The 21,592-nt window shown below is 38.2% G+C and overlaps 2 protein-coding genes across 2 annotated transcripts in view; one reads left to right on the forward strand and one right to left on the reverse strand.

Moving 5' to 3' along the window:
• The window catches only part of ESR2 (estrogen receptor 2), a 196,069-nt gene extending 195,374 nt beyond the window's left edge, over positions 1–695 (forward strand). The window contains exon 3 of the transcript XR_009539117.1: positions 354–695. The gene's annotated coding sequence lies outside the window, so the exon portion shown is untranslated. The remainder of the gene's footprint in view (positions 1–353) is intronic.
• The window catches only part of SYNE2 (spectrin repeat containing nuclear envelope protein 2), a 329,548-nt gene that overhangs the window by 126,351 nt on the left and 181,605 nt on the right, over positions 1–21,592 (reverse strand). Inside the window, exons 50-58 of the mRNA XM_060141612.1 lie at positions 20,295–20,617; positions 18,203–18,347; positions 17,122–17,340; positions 11,967–12,232; positions 10,332–10,500; positions 7,518–7,673; positions 4,994–5,134; positions 2,759–2,941; positions 1,868–2,005 (exon numbers count right to left, since the gene is read on the reverse strand). Of these exons, the coding sequence (XP_059997595.1) occupies positions 1,868–2,005; positions 2,759–2,941; positions 4,994–5,134; positions 7,518–7,673; positions 10,332–10,500; positions 11,967–12,232; positions 17,122–17,340; positions 18,203–18,347; positions 20,295–20,617 (1,740 nt within the window). The remainder of the gene's footprint in view (positions 1–1,867; positions 2,006–2,758; positions 2,942–4,993; positions 5,135–7,517; positions 7,674–10,331; positions 10,501–11,966; positions 12,233–17,121; positions 17,341–18,202; positions 18,348–20,294; positions 20,618–21,592) is intronic.

Genomic DNA, 21,592 nt, shown 5'->3' on the forward strand with positions numbered 1-21,592 from the left:
CTAATAAGCATTTGAGGAAAAAAAAGCATCATCCCTCTCTTCTGTCTGCAAACTTCTTGAAAATGATGAAAGACACAGGTGATTTAAAATAAAAAGATGACATGCTTTGGGGATGTGGAAAGTCAACCCAAGAAGTGGGGGCAGAAATCACAGGCAAGGGGAAGAAAAGAAACAGGTAGGTGAAAATGCAGTATCTTTACAACTGTTACCACAGGAAAAAACTGTGCCAAGATGTCTCACAGGGGAGGTATGAAGTCACTTGTTACTTAGGGACACAGTGTGCTACTTTAAAGATATAAAAAAAAAAGAGTTGGATCGGTTTTGAGGTCTGATTACTCTAAAAATTGTTATAGGGGATTTCCCTGGTGGTGCAGTGGTTAAGAATCTGCCTGCCAATGCAGGGGACGCGGGTTCGATCCCTGGTCGGGGAAGATCTCATATGCCGCAGAGCAACTAAGCCCATGTGCCACAACTACTGAGCCCACGAGCCACAATTACTGAAGCCTGTGCACTCTAGGGCCCGCGTGCTGCAACTACTGAAGCCTGAGCGCCTAGAGCCCATGCTCCGCAACAAGAGAAGCCACCGCAATAAGAAGCCCGCGCACCACAACCAAGAGTAGCTCCAGCTTGCTGCAACTGGAGAAAGCCCGCAGGTAGCAACGAAGACCCAACGCAGCCCCCAAAATAAATAAATAAGCAAATGAATAAATAAATAAAATTGTTATACAATAAACCTTTTCCTAAGAGATTCTTTCTCATGGCTGAATAGTACGAGAGAAGGGAAATATGCCTTCACAATAAAATTTAAGCCAACATTCGGCATCTGGAAGATCTCTTGTAGTCACGGCCCTGAGTAGGAAAAGGCTTTCATTTGTTTTGCCTTTATAGGTTAGCATGGTGACACAGGGCACCTGTGGAGCAACAGGAAGGACAGGAAATTTGGAATCATGGCATGCTAGAACCGGAAGGAATGACATTAGTTTTCTAATGCTGTGTAACTAATTACCACAAACTTAGCAGCTTAAGATAAAACAAACTTATTATCTCATAGTTTCCATGGCTCAGGAGTCCAGGCATGGCTTAGGTGGGTCCTCAGCTCAGGATGTCACAAGGCTGCAATCAAGGTGCCATCTGGAGCATGGATTTGTCTTCCGAGTTCATTCTGGTTGTTGGTAGAATTTAGTTGTAGGACTGAGATCCCAGTTTTCTTGCTGGCTGTTGACTGTGGGTCTCTCGGCTTTTGGAGGCCACCCTAGGGTCTTGGCTCCATGGCCCTCTCATAGTACGGCAGCTTACTTATTCAATCCAGCAGGAGAATCTCACTCTAGTCTGCTACCAGGGAGTCTTATAATTATACATCCATGATCAGTCATGTATTCATGGGAGTGACTATCCCATATCCTTTGCTATACGATGTAACCTAATCAAGGGAGTGACCATCTCATCACTTACTCATATTCCTGCCCACACTCAAGGAAAGGGGATTATATAGGTCGTGTACACCTGGGAACAGGACTATTGGGAACCATCTTGGAATTCTACAACCAAAACCATCACCACCATTCAGTGCAACATTCTTACTTCAGAGATCGGGGAAACTGTGGCCCATGGAGGACACAGTAAATTATCCTGAAAGATATTAGTTTCAAGAATCAGTTATCAGGACAGAAAGAACTAGATCCTGGTCTCCAAAATCCCTATCTAGAGACTGCCACTCTTCCAAGCTTCCTTCTGCCATTTGGCATGCTTGAAGATAAGGCTGTTTTTTCAGGAAAGAAGGGGGGAAAAAAGCATTGTGACAATCAGCTAAGCCACTAATCATTACGTAGATTCTATGACACCCAGGAAACGCTGAAAGAACACTCACCTGAAGGGTGCTAGCGTGGTGACTCAGCGTCTTTGAAGAGTCATAGTCTGCAGGATCGGCCAGCAAACGACTGGTATTTTCTATCCAAGCCTCAGTACTCTTCAAAAGATCATGATACTCCTCCAGCTTAATTGTGGCCTGTGAAAGATAGGCAGTACCAAACTCAGTCTGATGGTTCCTCTTTCAGTGGAATGATTCTTAAGAACTGGTTGCTGTTAGTCAGTGGTGTCAGGCCTCACAGGGCTCCACACCCCACAGCTGGGCCACCTGCCCACCCCCTCCAGGTTTTGATCCTTCAACCTGTAAAACGAATCCTGACCACAGGTGGGAAGGATTTAAGGAGTTCTACCCCAACGCTATGGGCCTCAGCAAGGGTTCCAAGTTAGCTTTGCAACTCGTCTGGTTTCCGTTTTATGTTCCACTTTGAAAACTGGACTTACATTTGGTCCTCCTGTACCGGGCCTTGTCCTATATATACCAGTCCCTCTGAGAGTAGGTTCCTGCCTTGCTGCTGCTAGATCACATGCACAGCTCACCCACCGTGACCCCTACTTGGAAGGGAGGGCAGGGGTGTTTTGTTCCCAAATGAGGTCCTTTCTCTGGCTCCCTCCTGGGACTCTTGAGGTTGCCTGCCTGAAATTCCCTTACCTGTTGAGAAGCCCAATTCTCACCCGGACTCCTACTGTGGTCTGACTTTGGGATTCTTGCTTCTGCCTGTGCCAGCAGTCCCCTCAATGCCCGCTCGAACCTATGGTGTAGCTCTAGCTTCAGGTCCTAAAACTGGCAATTCAAGGGAAACTGGCTGCCTCGGAATATGTATTTTTGTTTCGTTTTAAACCCATCTCACTATTACCACATACTCCGTGTAGCTATCGCGTGTTACAGCCATACCTTGTTAAACTGTGAGGTTCTATATTCTGCCCTCTGTGATACTTGCTGATACTGCTGGAAAGGAATCATCAAGTTATCCATCCATTCTTGAGCTTGTCCTGGGTCCTGTTCAACAATGTCCTGAACTTCAGAATCCAGCTCATTTAGCTTGGAGTGCCAGAGATCTAGCTCATCCCACATTTTCTGGGGAAGAAAAGGGTAAGTCCATTTGGATTGAAGATGTGTTGAGTTCTAAGTTTTCACACAGTATCTGTACTTGTAAATGCTACCAAAACAACATGACAGAGACAACATCCCAGGCAAAGTTTTTCAATTATGCCCAGAAACCACCTGAACTGAAAAACACTTTTTCTGAGGTCACTTAACTCTTACTGTATTCATTTCAGTACAAATTAGCTGTAAGGGGGCAGAAAGTCCTGGACACTTCCAGAGATGAATGACACCAAACAAGGTCAACGTAATCCTAATCTTTCAAGAGTGATGAGGTAACATTACATTTAAAAGGGCTTGGGTAAATACCTAACCTATTTAGACCAGTATATATATCTACTTAATCTAGAAGACAATTCTTATTAAATGCAAAAATAAAACTGATAAAAAGAAAATATCTGCTCTGACTAAGACTGACGCACTGGCAGAAAATTCTAGCCACATGTATCAGTAGCAACTGCTTTTAGTGCAAGAAACCAATAGGCTGGATTCAAACCTGCACTTGTCTGGGCAGAGGAAATCTCAAAGGCAACATTCAATTATTACTTAATATCTGTGTAAGAACATAATTTCTAGAAATGGGAAAATCTGACTAGTTAGAGTGCTTATTGAGAGCCCAAGATTTTGTCCAATGAGGAGCCATAGTCTGACCTATTTTTATTTTTCAATTTAATTTAATCTTTTTAATCCTTTGACATCACATTTGTTTGGTTTAGAGGGGGCTGCAAAGTCAAAGGCAGGTATGATTGTTTGTGAGCAAATCTTGTTCACCTTATTTTAAGAGAGTATACAGTCTAATGTCTTCTCAATGAAAGAAGGACATATACAATAGGTACAATTATTTCTTTTAATATTTAGAATTATTTGTTTATTTTTACCAAAAGAAACACAGTCAAGTTAAATTAGAAACCAAAGGAGAGACTTAACTGCAGGGAGGAAGGGAACAGAGGGAAAGGGGGTGATAAGTGAGACTTCTCTGAGGATAACTTCTTTAAAAATTGCAGTATAACTGACATATAACATTTTTAGTTTCAGGTGTACAACACAATTGTTCTTTTTTTAAAAAATAAATTTATTTATTTATTTTTGGCTGTGTTGGGTCTTCGTTGCTGCGCACAGGCTCTCTCTAGTTGCAGTGAGTGGGGGCCACTATTCCTTGCGGTGCGTGGGCTTCTCATTGCGGTGGCTTCCCCTGTTGTGGAGCATGGGCTCCAGGCACGCGGGCTTCAGTAGTTGTGGCGTGTGTGCTCAGTAGTTGTGGCTCGCAGGTTCTAGAGCGCAAGCTCAGTAGTTGTGGCTCATGGGTTTAGTTGCTCCGCGGCATGTGGGATCTTTCCAGACCAGGGCTCGAACCCATGGCCCCTGCATTGGCAGGCGGATTCTTAGCCACTGCACCACCAGGGAAGTCCCACAATTGTTCAATATTTGTTTCTACCATAAAGTGATCACCACAATAAGTCTAGTTAAAAATCCTTCACCATACATAGTTACAAAATTTTTTTTCCCTGTGATGAGAACTTTTAAGATCTATTCTCTTAGCCCTATTTTTAAAAGTCTCCATTCATATTAGAATATTTCCTTAAAATATAAAGTAGAATGTTTTCTACATGCAGGAGTTTGCTTGGAAGTTAAGAGGTAGAATATTATGTTTATGTACAGTTCTACCTAAGACATTTTACAAGTGAAATAAATTTGGAATTTCTACTTTCCTCTGTTTCCCCCTGGCAGTCTAAAGAAAAGCTGTTAATACCATTTATATCTTACTGAAATGTTTTTATATATCTGTCTTCCCAAGACAAGATCCTTCCCTAGTGAAAAGGCTGGTTCCCAATCATAGGCTCTCAGGAGTTTGGGCATATTCCCACCATGGAAAAACTGAGAACAATTCTTAGCAACCTTCTCCACCAAGCCTCTGCAGGTGACACGCTCAGTGAGGAGGGCCCCGTAAATCAGGGTTAGGATCCCTGTGATGACTGATGACAGGGAACATACCAAATGCTGAAGGAAGTTAAGGGAGGATGTTACCTTTTGAATTTCTTGAGCTTTCTCAATATTTTTGCTCTTCTGCTGCAACATCTTTTCGACATTCCGAAGCCCGTTGTTAATTTCGTCTATTTTTCTACTCATTGAATATGATGGTGAGCTTTTCAAGACTTCATTGCTGATCTGTTTCAAAGGAAGAATGACACAATGGAGATGTTTTCCGCACTCTATTCAGAGGTTCAAATGATAAAAGGGGTAGTCACAGTGTTTTGAGATTTTACTCCTACAAATCTTTTAAGGGCTAGGGGGGAAATTCCAAACCATACTGACTAATGCGTTAATGAGAGGGTAGATTAGTAGACTAGGAAAAGGCAGCTCTGCTGACCTGACCGTTCAAATCCAACCGGAAAAAAAAAAAAGAAAAGAAAACTGACCAACAGAAATCTGTTCAATGTAATCCACAGTATGTACTACAGATATGTGCTGTGTTGGGCAAAACTACTGAGGGGACTGTCTGAAACATACCCCAAGGGAGCAAATGATATTAAAAAATTCCTGGGTGAAAAATTATTTATTATACAGTTTCTATGTTTTATGAGAGAATCCTCTGCACAGATACGTTTTCAATAAAAACAAACATTCTCAATTTGACGTAAAAGATGTAATTCCCATCTTAATATTCATTTGGGTGAAATAACCTTCTAAAACTGGCTATTTCTTGGGGCAGAAAATCTTAGTTTTTCTCTGTGTGAATGTTTCTAGTGTATGTTTTCCCAGCAATTAGAAATCTAGCTGCTGAACAGTGTAATTTTTTTATCAGAACGATTTTCCGAAGAAATTAACTTGTACTAGGAAAGATAATAAATGAATGTTGAATGTATCATTTTTCAAATGCCTGATTAGTTCATGTTCTTATTTTCTTAAGCTATGTTGATAAGGTTTTCTCCAAACAGCCACTGAATAACCAAAAAATACTTAATGCTTTTGTATTCTCCTTTTAATTCACCTTTTTAAAACCACTATATCTGTACAACCATTGAGACTAAACCTTCCAATGCAGATACTTTACAGATACAGAAATTGAAACACAGGCTAAAGTCATCATGTATGACTTGCTTAAAGTCATACATCAAGGTAGTGGGTGAATTCACCCCAAGAAGCCCAAGCCACCAGACGCCAAGGCCCCCAGGCTCTTTTCACAGCATCAGGCTGTTGATACTTTTATATAATGTTTTTATTCCACAGACCATACCACAGTCAAGATTTTTTAGAAAAAAAACTAATCCTGTATTATTATTATTATTTTTAATCACTGTATTAGCTTTTTATTGCTACATAACAAATTACCACAAAATGAAGCTTTCTGATATTTTGGGCAGTTACTCTTCTGGCAGAAATGCCTATCATTTTTGTATATTAGGAGAGATCATGATTTAGGTAAAGTATGCAGCCAACTGAACTGCACAGAATGGTATTGTGTCTGCTGCCTGGATCCTACAGTCACATCACGCAATAAAAGTAAGTTTTTATTGGTTACAAATATACACAGATATCAAAGTTACTGTTGAAATTTTCAACCCTAAATTTAAAAGGTAGATTTTGATTATTAACTCACTTTGTTAGGGATTTTCACATGAAGTAGTCAGGAGAACCAATTGAGTTTCTCTCAAAACATTTAGTATTCTCTTAAAATAAAATCAATAGTGCATGATTCTTGATGAAGTTCCTCATAATAGATTATCTTGTATGTCAAATCAACAAGATTTGTTATAATATATATTAGGAGTTTACATGTTTTTTACATGGGTTAGATTTTCCAAAGAAATTTGTCACAAGTTTGAACCTGATTTTTTGTGTGCAATTAATATGTTTCATTTACTAAATTATAGGTATTTTAGGCTTCAAAAAGCAATACAAAAATCCTTCTGTATTCTTCTGGACCAAACAGAATTTTGTTCTGTTGGATCTGGGCAGCCTTTAAATAACGCAATAAAATTGTCTTGCTAAACTCCTATGTCTCCAAGTACTATGAACCATTTCCCGTTCTTTCTTCCAACCTGGACTTTCAGGTATAAAGATTTGCCTGGGTATGCTTTGTGAGAATTATGTTACCATCATTATTAGAAAGACACCGTGTGTTAAGTGCTACTCCTAGTAAGTTATGAAACGTGTGTTCTTATTGTTCTTGGTTGCAATTTCAAAGTGTTAAAAGCAAAGTATTATTCATGACCAAAATTTTAAAGTGATCTTCCGGAGAAAAAAAAAGTCAAGTAAAAGCCAATATATAACTCTATTTTTAAATGCAAGAGAAGAAAAACTAAGCATCTTCACAACCAAAAATTAATAGACTAATTCTGTTACCTGTGTCACTTACTTAGAGCAACTCCGTCTCAGTATCAATACACAAAAATTATCACTCAACTAAACTCTATAAAAACAGACATTAAAAAAAAAAACAGACATAGCTGAAATCAGGGCAAATGAAAATGTGATCTTAAATGATATGTTGTTCTTTATATTCATTCACCTCCATAAATAATAATACGAATACAAACATTATTATTACCTTCTCATCTACGTCTTCTAAAGCTTTTCTGCATTCTTCCACCTGGGATTCAATCTCTGCAGGGACTATGGTGTACATTTCAGAATACTTGATTCGCAGTTTTTCCATAATATTCTCAAAAGTTAGCTTCCCTTTCTTAAGAATGCTTTGAAGCTCCTAAAAAATCAAGAGAGTTTCAAATGCTCACAGGACAGAGAAAAAGTTTAACTCTAAAAATGCAAGCAGCTTTCCAGCACATCTTTATGATTTAAATGAGCAAGCTTTGCATGACAAAACCTCACTATTGATACAAGCTGATTAAGCATGAGAGATACTCAGTTTGGTCAGATGATGCTTTCTAATTTGTAAGAATTAAACTTGATATCTCTCATAGTGTCAAACCATTGTCCTGAAAAGACATTACAACATCTCCTGCTTCTAAAGTACCTCTTGGATTTAGTTATATCTCAGTAGCAGTCTCCATCTAAAAAGCTGCAAGCAGCAAAAAGTTTCAAAGAAGTTTTATTTTATTATTAACTTGTTGCCATTTCTGCTTCTTCCTACATTATCATCACAATGATTCAAGGCCACTAAAAGCCCTGTGCTTGAAGCAGAAGTGTCTGCTTTCATGTAATTAGACAGCCCAGCACAGCTCAACTTCTTTCAAAAGGGAGGGTTCCAGTTCCTTGCAAAGAATGTGGGGTTTTAGGAGATAAAAGAAACCTGAACAAATAGTCTATTGGTCGTGGCCTAGAAACAGAATCTGATCTACGTACTCCTGCACTAATTATAAAGGAGAAACTCATTTGTTTGGGAAAGTTTCCCAAAGATCAAGTGGAAAAATACTTCTTGACTTTACTGTGGCTTTTTGGGTTTTCTTTTGTTTTTACAGTAGCTGTTGAGTAGCATTATCTGTGTTAATGGATTGAGTCACCACACTGAAGAATGATTACAATTTTGAATGACTCCCCGATGTGTCACTGCTTTCCTTTTCTTAGCCCTCAGCAGAGAACAAGTCTAGAGGAAAAGTTAAAGAATAGTGCCATTCAGAGAAAGGTAGGGTTTGAGGTACAGAGTGCTCCTCGTTTATCTAGACTTAGCCCTGACTACAGGTCTTCATTCAGAGCTACACTTGGATGGCTTCCCCATGAAGACTGCCTCTGTGAGGGAGAGTAAGTTTCCTTTTGCAACATTGATACCAAAAGCTCTGGTGAATAACAGCATGCAACTTTTGGACAAACTGCCAAACGTCAGTTTTACCTGTTACCACCTAGTGGAATGAGAAGAGATTGTTCGGAAAATGACCCCTAGCCTATGCACAGATAGTGGGATATAATAAATACATTTAGCCTTCATCCCGGTTCCCCGCACAGCTTCTAAAACCCTTGGAATTTCCTGCATAGGGGTGAAAGGAGTGTCTTTTGTTATTTATAACAAGTCTTTTCCAACCATACCTGAGTTTATGGTAATGAGAAGATTCTTGGTGGTGGGGCTGGGGGGTGACAGCTTCAGGATGGGGCTGGTGCCAGAGGAACCAACTGCGTGATTAGAGGGCTAGAACTTTCAACCGCACTTCCAGACCTCCAGAGGGGAGAAGGGCTGGAGGCTGAGTTAATCACCAACTGTCAATGACTCAATCAATCACGCCTATTAATGGAACCTCCATAAAAACCCTTAAACAAGGTTTGGAGAGCTCTGGATTGATGGACACATCAAGGTCCATCAAGGGAGAGTGGCGTACCCAGAGAGAGCATGGAAGCTCCACATCCTTCCCCCATACATGTCTTCCACTTGGCTGTTTCTGAGTTGTATCCTTTATAATAAACCAGCAATAGTCAGTAAAGTGCCTTCCTAGTTTTCTGAGCCATCCTAGCAAATTTATAAACCTGAGGATGGGGTCGTGGGAACTGCTGCTTTATAGCCTGTCGGTCAGAAGTATGGGTGGTGTTTCTATTTAAAGAGAAAAAAGTGAAGTTCTTTACTTGGAATCCAAATACTTAAAAAACTAGATTTCATGTCTTAAGGAAAGTATGATGGAAAAGCAATTTGACTATTTTTAACCAAAGAATTTTCTTCTATGGAGGCATATGATTTTGTCTCTCTGTAATCAAGATTATTCTAGTTTATATTTACATATCAAAGTAAAATCTGTTATTTGTATTGTGTCATTTTCTATGCAATAGCTTTTTAAAGTTAACTCTTTTCTGTTTGAACATCTTTTTAAAGTTATGAAGGACAACATTTACATGAGTTTTTTGAATAAAGCATTTCTCAAAATGTTAAAAAAAAAAAAAAAAGAAGCACGGGTGGCATCTGAAGCGGGGGCAGACTTGTGGGACTGAGCCCTTAACCTGGGGGTCGATACTAACTCTTTACAGTTAGTGTCAGAATTGAACTCGTGTCCCAGTTGGTGTCTGGAGAGTTGGGGAATAGGTTGGTGTGGGGAAAAAAAGCCTCACACATTTGGTGGCAAGTGCTGTGAGTAAAAACACTTCTATCCCTCTCAGAGACTAGATATTCTATCCTATAAAGTGAGCAGTCCTACATACTACTCAGGTGTGGTCTGAGACCCCTGTACACCAAACACACTTGACATGTGGTTGGAAAAGGGCTGCTGGCCTACCTCCTGACCTAGTCCCAACTCTGCTCTCTGTACTCCAGCCATATTGATCTCCTGTGGCTCTGCCCACACCATGCCACAGGGCCTTTGCGCACATTTTCTTCTTCTTCTAGATTCCCTCTACACTAGCCACAGGGTTACCTCTGCTCCAGGAACTTTGGACTCAAGATTTCAGATCTGTATCGGCCACATTCACTAGTTCATTCCTCACTTACCTCAAGCTGTTCTGCCTTTTCTGGGTGGTCTTGTAATTCCATATTTTGGAAAAAGGTTGTAGTCTGCTGAAATGAATTCTTCAAAGTAATTATTTCTTTTGTAAAGGCATGTCTTTCTTGGATTTCATTCTGTATCAATTCCTTATTTTTTTGAGCCTTCTGGAAAAGCCTAAAATATAGCATCAGCATAAAATTGTTCCTCTATCCTGCTTTTCTGTGTAATAGTTTTATTTCAACAATTAATATAATGTCTGCACAGCTCACAAAAGGTTTTTTTTCCTGAGAGAAAAGTACCAGTTTTCAATGGTTTATATACTATATATACAAACATACATCAAATTCTATCACTCCATCAAAAAAGGGGGGATATATGTATACGTATAACTGATTCACTGTGCTGTACAGCAGAAACTAACACAACATTGTAAAGCAACTATACCCCAATAAAAATTAATTTAAAAAAAGAGAGGAAAAAAAAATCTCTAAAACTTTCATCCCAAAATATCTTCTTTTCACACTTTACATTCCAATTGCCATGTTTTTTTCCTTGTAATCCTTGAGTTCAATTGAACGTGACTCAGAGGTGTGAATGAAGTCATGCGTGGACCCCTGGAGTCACAGATGATGGAATTAGCCTTTCTATCCAAGCTGACCCCATTTACTGTGGATGCAGCCATCATATTATTGGAGGAGTTTAAGTAGGGAAAATCTTTCCTGAGAGCTATCTGGTAAGTATTTCTAGCTATAAAGGTATTAGTGATATATCCTTTGACCTGATGATCATACTTCTTGGCATCTTTCTCAATGAAGTAATCACAGATGCACAAAGAGATTCTAGCGTAAGAATATTCATTACAGTGTTTTTATAAAAGTAAAATAAATTACATATAATTTAAAGGTTCTATATTAGGGACTTGGTTAAATACATTATAGCATTTCCACATGGTGAAATATTATAGTTATATTTTAAAGAACATTTAATAGCATAGGAAAATAAATATAATATGCTTATAAATGGTTCAGCAGAATATAAAACAGTATAGTACTATGATCACAATGTTTTTAAAAGTACAGCCATAGTAAGAAAGATGAGTGATTGGTAGTGATTGTTGATGAGTGGTAAAATTAAAGGTGGTTTTTATATTAATCTTTACAATTATCCACATTCTCTAAACTTCCTATAATGAACATGTATTACTAAGTTAGAAAAACAGCAAACATTAAAAAAAATTTGAAACACCAGGAAAATGTGTGCTTGTTTTAATTATCGTTAATATTAATATTTTCCAAAATAGATGACTAATGAGAACCTACTGTATAGCCCAGGGAACTCTACTTAATGCTCTGCGGTGACCTAAATGGGAAGGAAATCTAAAAAGAGAGGATATGTGTATAAGTAAAGTTGATTCACTTTGCTGTACAGTAGAAACTGACACAACACTGTAAAGCAACTATACTCCAATAAAAAAAATTAATTTCCATCATTTTTATACCTATCAGTGTTGAAGCAACTTGATTCTGTCATATCATTTGTCATTGTTCTATAATATTTTTATATTCTAGAAATTCAATATTTTCTCAATTTTTCCTGAGTTTGTCAAGCACATTTCCTTAATAGTTTTTCATAAATCTTACTTGTGGCATCGTTCTTGCATAGACATAATCTCTTGAGATGCAGAAACAGTTCCCATAGGTCTTAAGCCTTCAGGAGTATTCTGGATATTTTTTATGCGCTGCAGAAGTAGGGCCAGTAACAGCTGCTGCCTCTCCACATTCTCTTCATATTGGCATAAACAATCCAGCAGCTCCGAGAATTCCTCTGTGGTGGCTGCCTCTTTTGTTTTGGAAATTTCAGGGAGTTCTTCTTGAAGATTATCTAAAATAATTGCTTCTCGTTCAATCTAATTCAATAAGCAAAAAAAAAAAAAAAAAAAACAGGGAGCTAAAATAAGTAAAATATACTCTTACCACTTCAGGACTCAGCAATCATAATTTTTACATACTGGCTCTTCAAAGGATTCCCAAAGCCACATCCCAGTTCAAGGTAATATTTGTCTTCCTACAGCTGGGAGTATTATCTCTCCACTATCCCAATCCCATAGTTCCCAGCTACTGATCATGTATATGTGTGATTAAAAACAAGTATTGCTGGGCTTTCCTGGTGGCACAGTGGTTGAGAGTCCGCCTGCCGATGCAGGGGACACGGGTTCGTGCCCCGGTCCGGGAAGATCCCACATGCCGCGGAGCGGCTGGGCCCGTGAGCCATGGCCGCTGAGCCTGCGCGCCCGGAGCCTGTGCTCCGCAATGGGAGAGGCCACAGCAGGGAGAGAGGCCCGCGTACCGCAAAAAAAAAAAAAAAAAAAAAATGTATTGCTGTTATGAGCTGAAGGAAATGCTACTGAATATTTTCATAATTTCTTTCTCCTTCCAATTTCAGTTGCTTTATTAAAGCAATTATTTCTCCTGACTGAGATACCCATAAGTTAGTTAGAATGAGCTCCACCAAACTGCATCCATGAAGTAGAAGAGGTTGGGTATTTTTTTCTACAGGTCTCTTTTCTTTCACATCCAATGCTCAAAAAAGTAAGCCCTCAATACCCTGTCACTCACTCACACCAATGGGAAAGCAGCCCAAATTACTGGACTGCTCATGTCTTTCTCAACCACAGCTAAATGCAGAACTCAGAAATACATAACCTATCAATAATAAATAAAATATCTAGAAAGTGGAGTTCTACTGGCCCTGAAACTCAGAACCAAAGACAGAAAATCAGATCCCTCTCATTCCCTCTTCAAATCCTCTGGCGCTCTCCTCGGCAGCACTGTACATTTACCACATTCTGTCCCAGCATTGCCAACATTCCTGCTCTACGTTCAGACAGAGTCAGCCATCCTGCAATCTTGACATTACTGAATGTCACAGAGGTCAACTACATTTATGATATCATGCTAACTGAAATGATAAATGAGGACCTGGATGCCCAGTAAGACATGCCAGAGAGTGAGATATAAAGCCTATGAGAATTCAGGAACCCCAGCATCAATTAAGCTCCCAGGGGGGCCAGTAGTCTGGGGCATGCCAGGGGACTTCTATAAGGTAAAGATCAAGTTGTTCAGTCTTGCACCTCTGTTGCCAAGAAGGAGGTGCGGCACTGGATAGGCCTTCTGGGATTTTGGCGGCCGTGTATGCTACACTGGTGACTGTTGCTCAGATCCATTCATCATCAGAACGCCGCCAGTGCTGAGGAGGCAGCGCTGCAGGACCAGGCTATGGCATAAGCTGCCCTGTCACTTGGGCCATAGGTTGCAGCTGGGTCCCCAATCACTAGAATCCATGGGTACATGTGTACCCAATCTACATGTGTAGATTGGCCCCTCTCCAAGAGACCCAGTTATGGAATTTGTGCTTTCCATCCCCTCAAACCTAAATTCAGTTGAACTGAAGTCCTAGTTCTCAAGCAGGCAGCTACACTTCCACCAGGGAATGGGATACAGGTTCTACTGGGTCATTTTGCAGTCCCCTCACTCCCCCACCAAAGAACCAGCATGCAAAGAAAGGAGTTCCTATGTTGACAGAGGTAACAGTCCACCTAGGGTTTCCAATATACACTGGGGTTGAAAGAACTATGTCCGTAATCCAGGACTTAATGGAGCATCTCTTGGTGCTTCCATGGCCAGCAATAACCATAAATGGGCAACTGCAGCAACCAGGATCCAATAAGAGTAAAGTGACTAAAGGCTCTAGCCTTTCCTGTGTCAGTTCTCCTATCGCCCATTCCTGTTCCCTTGGATCACTTTCCAAAATAAACCACCTGCTTACAAGCCCCTGTCTCAGGTTCTGCTCTCTGCTGTAAAGCTGTTAAGTCATTAGGAGGAGAACACAAAGGGAAAGAATAATTTTTTTTAGGACAATAATTTTATCCAAAAGCCAGGCAATTCTTCAAATTGTGAATGGATAAACTAACTGCTGTGCATGAGTCTGACAGACTATTACTCAGGAATAAAAAGAAATGAACTATTGATACAAGCAGCAGCATGAATGAATCTCACATGCATTATGCTTAGCGAGAAAAGGCCAAACTCAAAAGGCCACAAACTATCCGGGTCTGTTTATACGACATTCTGAAGATGGCAAAACAGATTAATAATTGCCACAGGCTGGAGGTAATGGAAGGGGCTGACTACGAAGGGGCATATGGAACTTTCTTGGGTGGTGGAAATGTTCTAAGTCTTGATTTCATTGGTGGTCATGTGACTGTATGCACTTGTCAAAACGCAGCAAACTTTATACCAAAAAGAATGATGGCAGCCCCCAAATAAGTAAATAGTTGCCACAAAGATTATGCATTCACTCTTCAGCCCCTGGATGATTTTCCTTGGACAGGTTATAAAACTTTTAGCTTCACAGTCAGTTATAAAGTTGAGTCTAGAAAGGGAGAAGGAGCCACAGTTGTTCCAAGAGTAAACACAGAGACGGAAACAGAAAAACCTGTAAGCAGCCAAAGTAGAAACTAAAACAGGAAAGACTTCTGGATCTTGGGTACAAGGGGAAGAAGACAGCCTTACCCCTCCCATACCTTTGAAGACATGCATTTATTCTAGCACACTGTGATCAGTGAAGCATAAAATGATGATCCTGAATAACCAGAAATGAATAATTAAATCAAGCAGATTCTCCTTAAGAGGGAGGTAAGATTTTAGGGGGAAAAAAAACAGTACATCAAAATTTAAATTAATTTTTGAATTTGTAAATTTAAACAAGCATTTAAGTTTTCAAAAATCTACTTACACAAAACCTTTCTTCATAAAGAGACTGGATTGTTGTATTAGTACAGACGTTTTTAAAAACAGAAATTCATTTTGTCACATGTAAAATCGCCAACCATGCCAACAGAATCTTGCATGTACAGGTATTTAGATGATATAATTTTTATTGAATGGATAAAAGCTATTTTAAAATCTTACATCAATTTGGCATGTGTAAAAATCATTTAAGTTGACAGTTTAGTGGTTAAAAACAGTACATTTGAATCTTCTATCACTTATGAAGTTGAGCAAGTTAATCTCACTGTGTCTCATTTTCTTCATCTATAAAATGAGAATGATAATCTCATCTTCATAGGATTCTTGCGAGGATAAATGTAAACACATGTAAAGTGCTTAGAACTGTGCCTGACACGTGCTCAATTAAGTGCCCATTAAGTGTTAGCAGTTGTTGTTGTTATTGTTATTACGTGAGAACATATTTTGTTGGTGTTATTCTTTGAAAAACACATTTTGTTAGCAGATATTGTCAAATGCTTGTATGGATAAGTACAAAAATAACTACTATTAAATAACTACTAAAATATGATTGCCAGTGGGTAGAGGGCAAGAGAAAGATAATGTAATAAAATAAAAAGAACAATAATCTTAGGATTAGCCTAAACCTGGATGTGAATAAGAGCTGTCCCTCAACAAATACTAAGTGCCCACTACGTGCAAAGCCCTGTTCAGCTTCTAAAGTTACAGTGTGAGCAAAACAGATGTGGCCCCAGCCCACAGCCCCAGTTTAATCACTAGCTTGGAGGCTTGTACCAACTCAAATCTCTCAGTGCCTCAGCTTCTTCATTTAGAAAATGGTGATAATAGGTAACTCTTGAGGGCCATGCCGAGATTCAGCAGCATCATGCGTGAACTGCCTTCTTCTTTTTTTTTTTGGCCGCGCCTCGCGGCTTAGTTCCCTGACCAGGGATGGAACCCGTGCCCCCTGCAGTGGGAGTGTGAAGTCTTAACCACTGGACCACCAGGGTGTGGCTTCTTAGCACAGCACACAGGAACACACTGCACAGAAGGACCTCAGTAAACCGTGACATTGTGGATGGGAAAGAGCTGGAGGCTAGCGGCCCTGCTGAAAGGACAATTTACAAAGTTCCTTGGAGTTTTAACATTCAAGAGACTATTTACTAACCAAACCCCAACAGCACCATCAAAATGATATTCATTTTCAAGAATAACAAGTTTTAAGCAGGAAAATATGATAGTGCTAAACGTTTAAATCCTAAGGCAATGTGACCTACTGCTAATCTAGTATTGATTATATTTTTCTTAAGTAAATTCAGCAGAAATTTTAACAGGAAAAGGAGAGAAGGGTTTTCATTTAATGTTCTGATTTGTACCTCATTTATACCTGGTCCTTTGGAAAGATTAAAGAATACCCTAAGATATTTTTATGCTATTTTAAATTTTCTTTCTAAATGTATGGGATGCCTAAGGCCTCAACCATGGTTAAATTAACATCTGTGATCGATATATATTATGGAGGTTTTCTTTGAGACAGTCTTCAGAAAGAACATCACACACATTTTTAGGTCATACTTATTAACAATAGTAGTTAATTTCCACAGTTAACCACTGTAATTAATTTCAAAATTAATTGGTTATTATGAATATTACCTTATTCTAACCTCTAGTGTGATGGAGAGACATTTTTAAGAGGGCTTAGCTTATCTGCACGATAAAGATTTTAAAGCTCATATAAGCAAGTAGCCACTTATTTCTAAGAATTATTTGACACCAAAAAAATGCCACTGTCATGAAAGAATTTGAGTCATTCTTGAATAATTCCTTGGAGATTATTTTGCTAGGACCTGACCTCTATAAACATTTACATGTTCCATGCACGTGATGTAAACCAATGGTGCAGGTTGAGGACTTGTTTTATATTTTAAAAAAATGAAAATAATAAAACAATTTAAACGACATGTGTTAGTAAACTGTATGGTTTGACTGTTGCAAATGAAGCACTTACTTCTTCATGGATAAATTTCCATTCCTGCTTCAGTTCTTCACACCACAACTCCCATTCTTTAACAGCTTCCATCAAACTCAGCCATCTCTCCCATAGAGCAGATGTGCTTCTGAGTAAACAGAGGCTGTCACTATCTGTGCACATGGGTCTCAAGTGTCTGAGGACCTGTCGTACTTTCATGAGCTCTTCTTTGGCTGACGTAAGATGTGACACCAAGGTCTTAAGAAAAAAAAGAAAAGGAATAGGAGGGATAGAAGTTTTCTGAATTCAGAACTATCCTGAAACTTATAAACTATTTTAATCTTGAACAATTAATGTTTTAAAATCATCCATAAGTATTACATAATCCATTTTTTAGTCCTTTTGGAAGTCAATTTGAGACAGATGAGAAGCATCTATGTATTATTATATTGCACGTGAATTTGGAAGTATGGGGACAAATAATGACCTATCAACCAATTTTTCTAAGTAAAAATGTGTTTTCCAAGGTACATATCCTAGAAGTTCATTTTCTTATTTTAATGTAAGTCTCGTATTTTACTAGATAGCTAATTTGTACAATGCTTACTGTAATCAACCACAAACACATTATTTATATTTTTTGGTTTTGTGTTTGTTTTGTGGTAGATGATAAGCACAGATGATTTAGAATGTCCTCATCCAAATGCTAATAACATAATACCATACACTGTGACAGATGAATATATGCAAAAACTAAAATTGCTCAGTAATAGAGTATAAGGAGTAACCAGAATTTAGCATTTCTGAAAGTTGCATTAAATGCTCTGTCATTGATCCAGCGATGTCCAACAAAACAACATGCAAGGTAACGCTTTAGAAAGAATGATTAATAAGGACAGGAGCTACTGGGGAGAAGACTGTCCTGTGAACCCAAATGATTACATTTCTCAGAACCAATGCCTCATTTTCCCCATGGCTTTTGGTTTAGGAATTTTGTTGAGTGTACAACTCAGGATGAAGATTTCTGTGGGTCATAACAGAGCCACATCCCGTGATGCCTCCACCTGCTTTCTGCCAATTTTTTGTACATAGTCTTACTGAGATTTGCAAGTTCTATTACCTTGCTCTGTTCCAAGCGCTCTAAAGCTTCTTTGTATGACATTGGCAATGGCGACATGGACTGCCCAAGAACTGTCTCCATCTGGCTGAGGTTAGTGCAAATTTTCTCTTTTATTTTTCTATAGCCTTTGTAATTTTCAAGACACCTAGTGAGACACAGTTAGAAAAAAAAAGCGATGTTAAATTTTATTTAGTACAATAAATTCTGAACTTCCCAGAATGCATTCTGAACACTTAGTAAAAAACAGAATGTAATTCTCTTTTTGCTACTCAGTGTATTTCAACAAATATTTATTGACTACCTCCTCCTCAAAGGACCTGCATGAGACTTTTAATGCAAACTTTAACAGGCAGATAAGACTGTTTCTAAAACACCTAAACTGGAAAACTGCATTCTTGAGCACTGCTAATAAGGTGTAAATTTGTACAATTCTTGTAGAAAACCACTTAGTCTTAAAAATGCTCATATCTTTTGATCCAACTTCTGCAATTAATCTTAAGGAATCAATCCTAACGTAAGAAATTTATCCTATACCTTATAAAACCTTTTACACAGTAAAATCTTTTTACTTATTAGACTGTTAATTAAAATGGCAAAAATCAGAACACACTTTATGCTAACAAAAGATATGGTTAAGTAAGTTACAACAATCCGTTTTATAAAATATTATATAATAATTACAATTGCTTTTATATGAAGTTTTGTTACAATAAGGAAGAGTTCATTTTATAAAGTAAAGTAAAAGTAGCCTATTTTTATATAGTACAATGTTGTGCTACATTAAAAAAAAACACTATGAATAAAATTATGTATACAAAATAGATACAACCTAAATCCCCCACTGAAAACAATAAAAAATTAGGTATCAAAGATATATTTTTAAAAATTCTTAAAACACAATAATAAACTGGCAAAGAATTAAGGAATATTCAGAGGCCCCAAACTATGTAAAAGTGGAAATACAGAGAAATAAGCTAAGCGCCAAGGCCAGTTTTTCACTTTGAGGACATTTGTCAAGTTTCAGTTTTGTTGACCTTCACCTGGAATGCTGGGGACAGAAGATAAAGCCCGGAGCACACCCAGGATGGATGTTTATTAGGACATCCCCTCTGTAAAGATAATTTGTAACACATATAACACAAAGACCAGCCTCCAAAATGTAGAATAAATCCCTATAAATCAATAAGAAAAAGCTAGACAACCCAATAAAAATTGTCTTGAACAGGCATTTTTCAGAAGATGAAATATGAAAGATGAAGAAATATTCACAAAAGAGGCTCAAATTCATTAACAGTAATAAAGATGCAAATTAAAACCACAATGAAGTATCACTTAACCATCAGACTGGCAAAAATTAAATCTCACAACATTAAGTGTTGGTGAGGATATGGGACAACTGGAACATTAACATGTTGCTGGTTTGAGTAGAAATGGGTAAAATCATTTGGAACTAAAAATTTAAGATGTGCATACCTTTTGACCCAGCAATCACAATCCTAGTTATACACCCAAAGGAAGCTCTTGCATTTGCAAATGTTCCTAGAAGCACTGTTTGTGAACGCAAAAACTAGAAACAACCCAAATGTTTACCAACAGCTGGGTGAGTGAATATTTTACTACAGACAAAAACATGAATAAACTTCAGGATCATAATGGTAAGTTTGAAAAAATGAAGTCACAGAAGAATACATATACATGAAAACAGGACATAAACATGTAGTAAAAATATTTTTAAAAGCAAGGGCATGGTAAATAAAAAACAGGATAATGGTTACTTCTGAGAGGAGAAGGAAGAAGTACCCAAGAGAATTCAAAAATCATGATGTTTATCTTTGAACCTTTGGGTACAAAGGTGTTTGTTTTATCATCATTCTTTATACCATACTCAGACTTCTATAAACATTCTGTTTTAAGTACTCAATATTAATTAAGAAAAAATGAAATAAATGCAATAGAATATTTGCCATGGTTTTCCTTAGTGATTTTTTCTTACTTTTCCATATCTTCCAAATTATTTCTAATGTGTACATGTTAATTATAAACAAATCTATATTTTGTTCTTAAAGCATTACCTTTAGCAAGAAGTACCTACCTTTCTACTTCAGCTTCCTTTACTTTGGCTGCCTCCCTCATGGCTGAGCTCTTAGAAACTAATTCCTGTAAAGTACACTCAAGTTGTCGTTGAGCTTCTGGGCTGCATATAGTCGCCAAATTCTCGGTGAGGTCCTGGATGTCTGCTATTGTGGACTTCAGTTCCTCTTGTTTGCGGCGAGGCATCTCTATTGATTCTTCTGGATTATCAAGGTCTACTCTATGGGATGCAATGATGGCTTCAAGGGCAGTGATGATCCCCATGGCCCTGGCGACTGCTTCATTATAGCGTGCCATATTTCCATAAGCATCATTCAAGACATTCTGGTGAATGGAAGATTAAATGCCATGATGAAAACTGTCAAACTTTTGTCATTCTTGAATTTTTGTGATACATTCATAATATGTCTCTGTGTCATAAAGAAGGAGCATCTCACACTTATAGTTTAATAATATTACACTAATAGTTAAAAATGAATAAGTTTAAACTAAAAAAAACAAACAAAAATGAATAAGTTTTTCTTTGCATAAAGAAAATTGTTTCCAGATTTGCTAAATCTAATCTAAATTTAAAGATACATCTCATGAATCATGTCTAATGATAGATGTTCCTGCTCTAGAACTCTTGTATTAGACTATGAATTATATAAAATAATTGTATATATTTAATGTATATAACCTTAAGCAATATCTGTGGGAAAAAAACTGAAAAGACCCCCCCCACACCAAACCTCTTGTATTTTTAAATTAATGGCCCTGCCACTAACTTTAGTTTTGAGCACATCACTTAATGTCTCCAGACCTCAAGTCTTCTCACTGAAATAACAAATAGTTGAAATCAATAACTTTAGAGGTCCCTTCCAGTCCAGTTCTAAATATATCATTTTGGGGATTTATGTACATTGTTTCTGGAAACTGTATTAAAATCAAGCAGAGAATTTGTTAAGTACCAATTTAAAGAATGTATTAGGGTTCATATGACTTTATATTTCTATAGCATTTATACCTTAGCAAAATAGTTCAAATACATTATCTAACAACTTTTTGAATTAAAGAAGGGAGTTGGGCTTCCTTGGTGGCACAGTGGTTGAGACTCCGCCTGCCGATGCAGGGAACACGGGTTCGTGCCCCAGTCCGGGAAGATCCCACATGCCGCGGAGCGGCTGGGCCCGTGAGCCATGGTCGCTGAGCCTGCGCGTCCGGAGCCTGTGCTCCGCAACGGGAGAGGCCACAACAGTGAGAGGCCCGCGTACCACAAAAAAGAAAAAAGGAAAAAAAAAAAAAGAAGGGAGTTAACGT

This window comes from Lagenorhynchus albirostris, chromosome 1 (genome assembly GCF_949774975.1).
Source record: "Lagenorhynchus albirostris chromosome 1, mLagAlb1.1, whole genome shotgun sequence".
In the NCBI taxonomy this organism is placed as follows: domain Eukaryota; kingdom Metazoa; phylum Chordata; class Mammalia; order Artiodactyla; family Delphinidae; genus Lagenorhynchus; species Lagenorhynchus albirostris.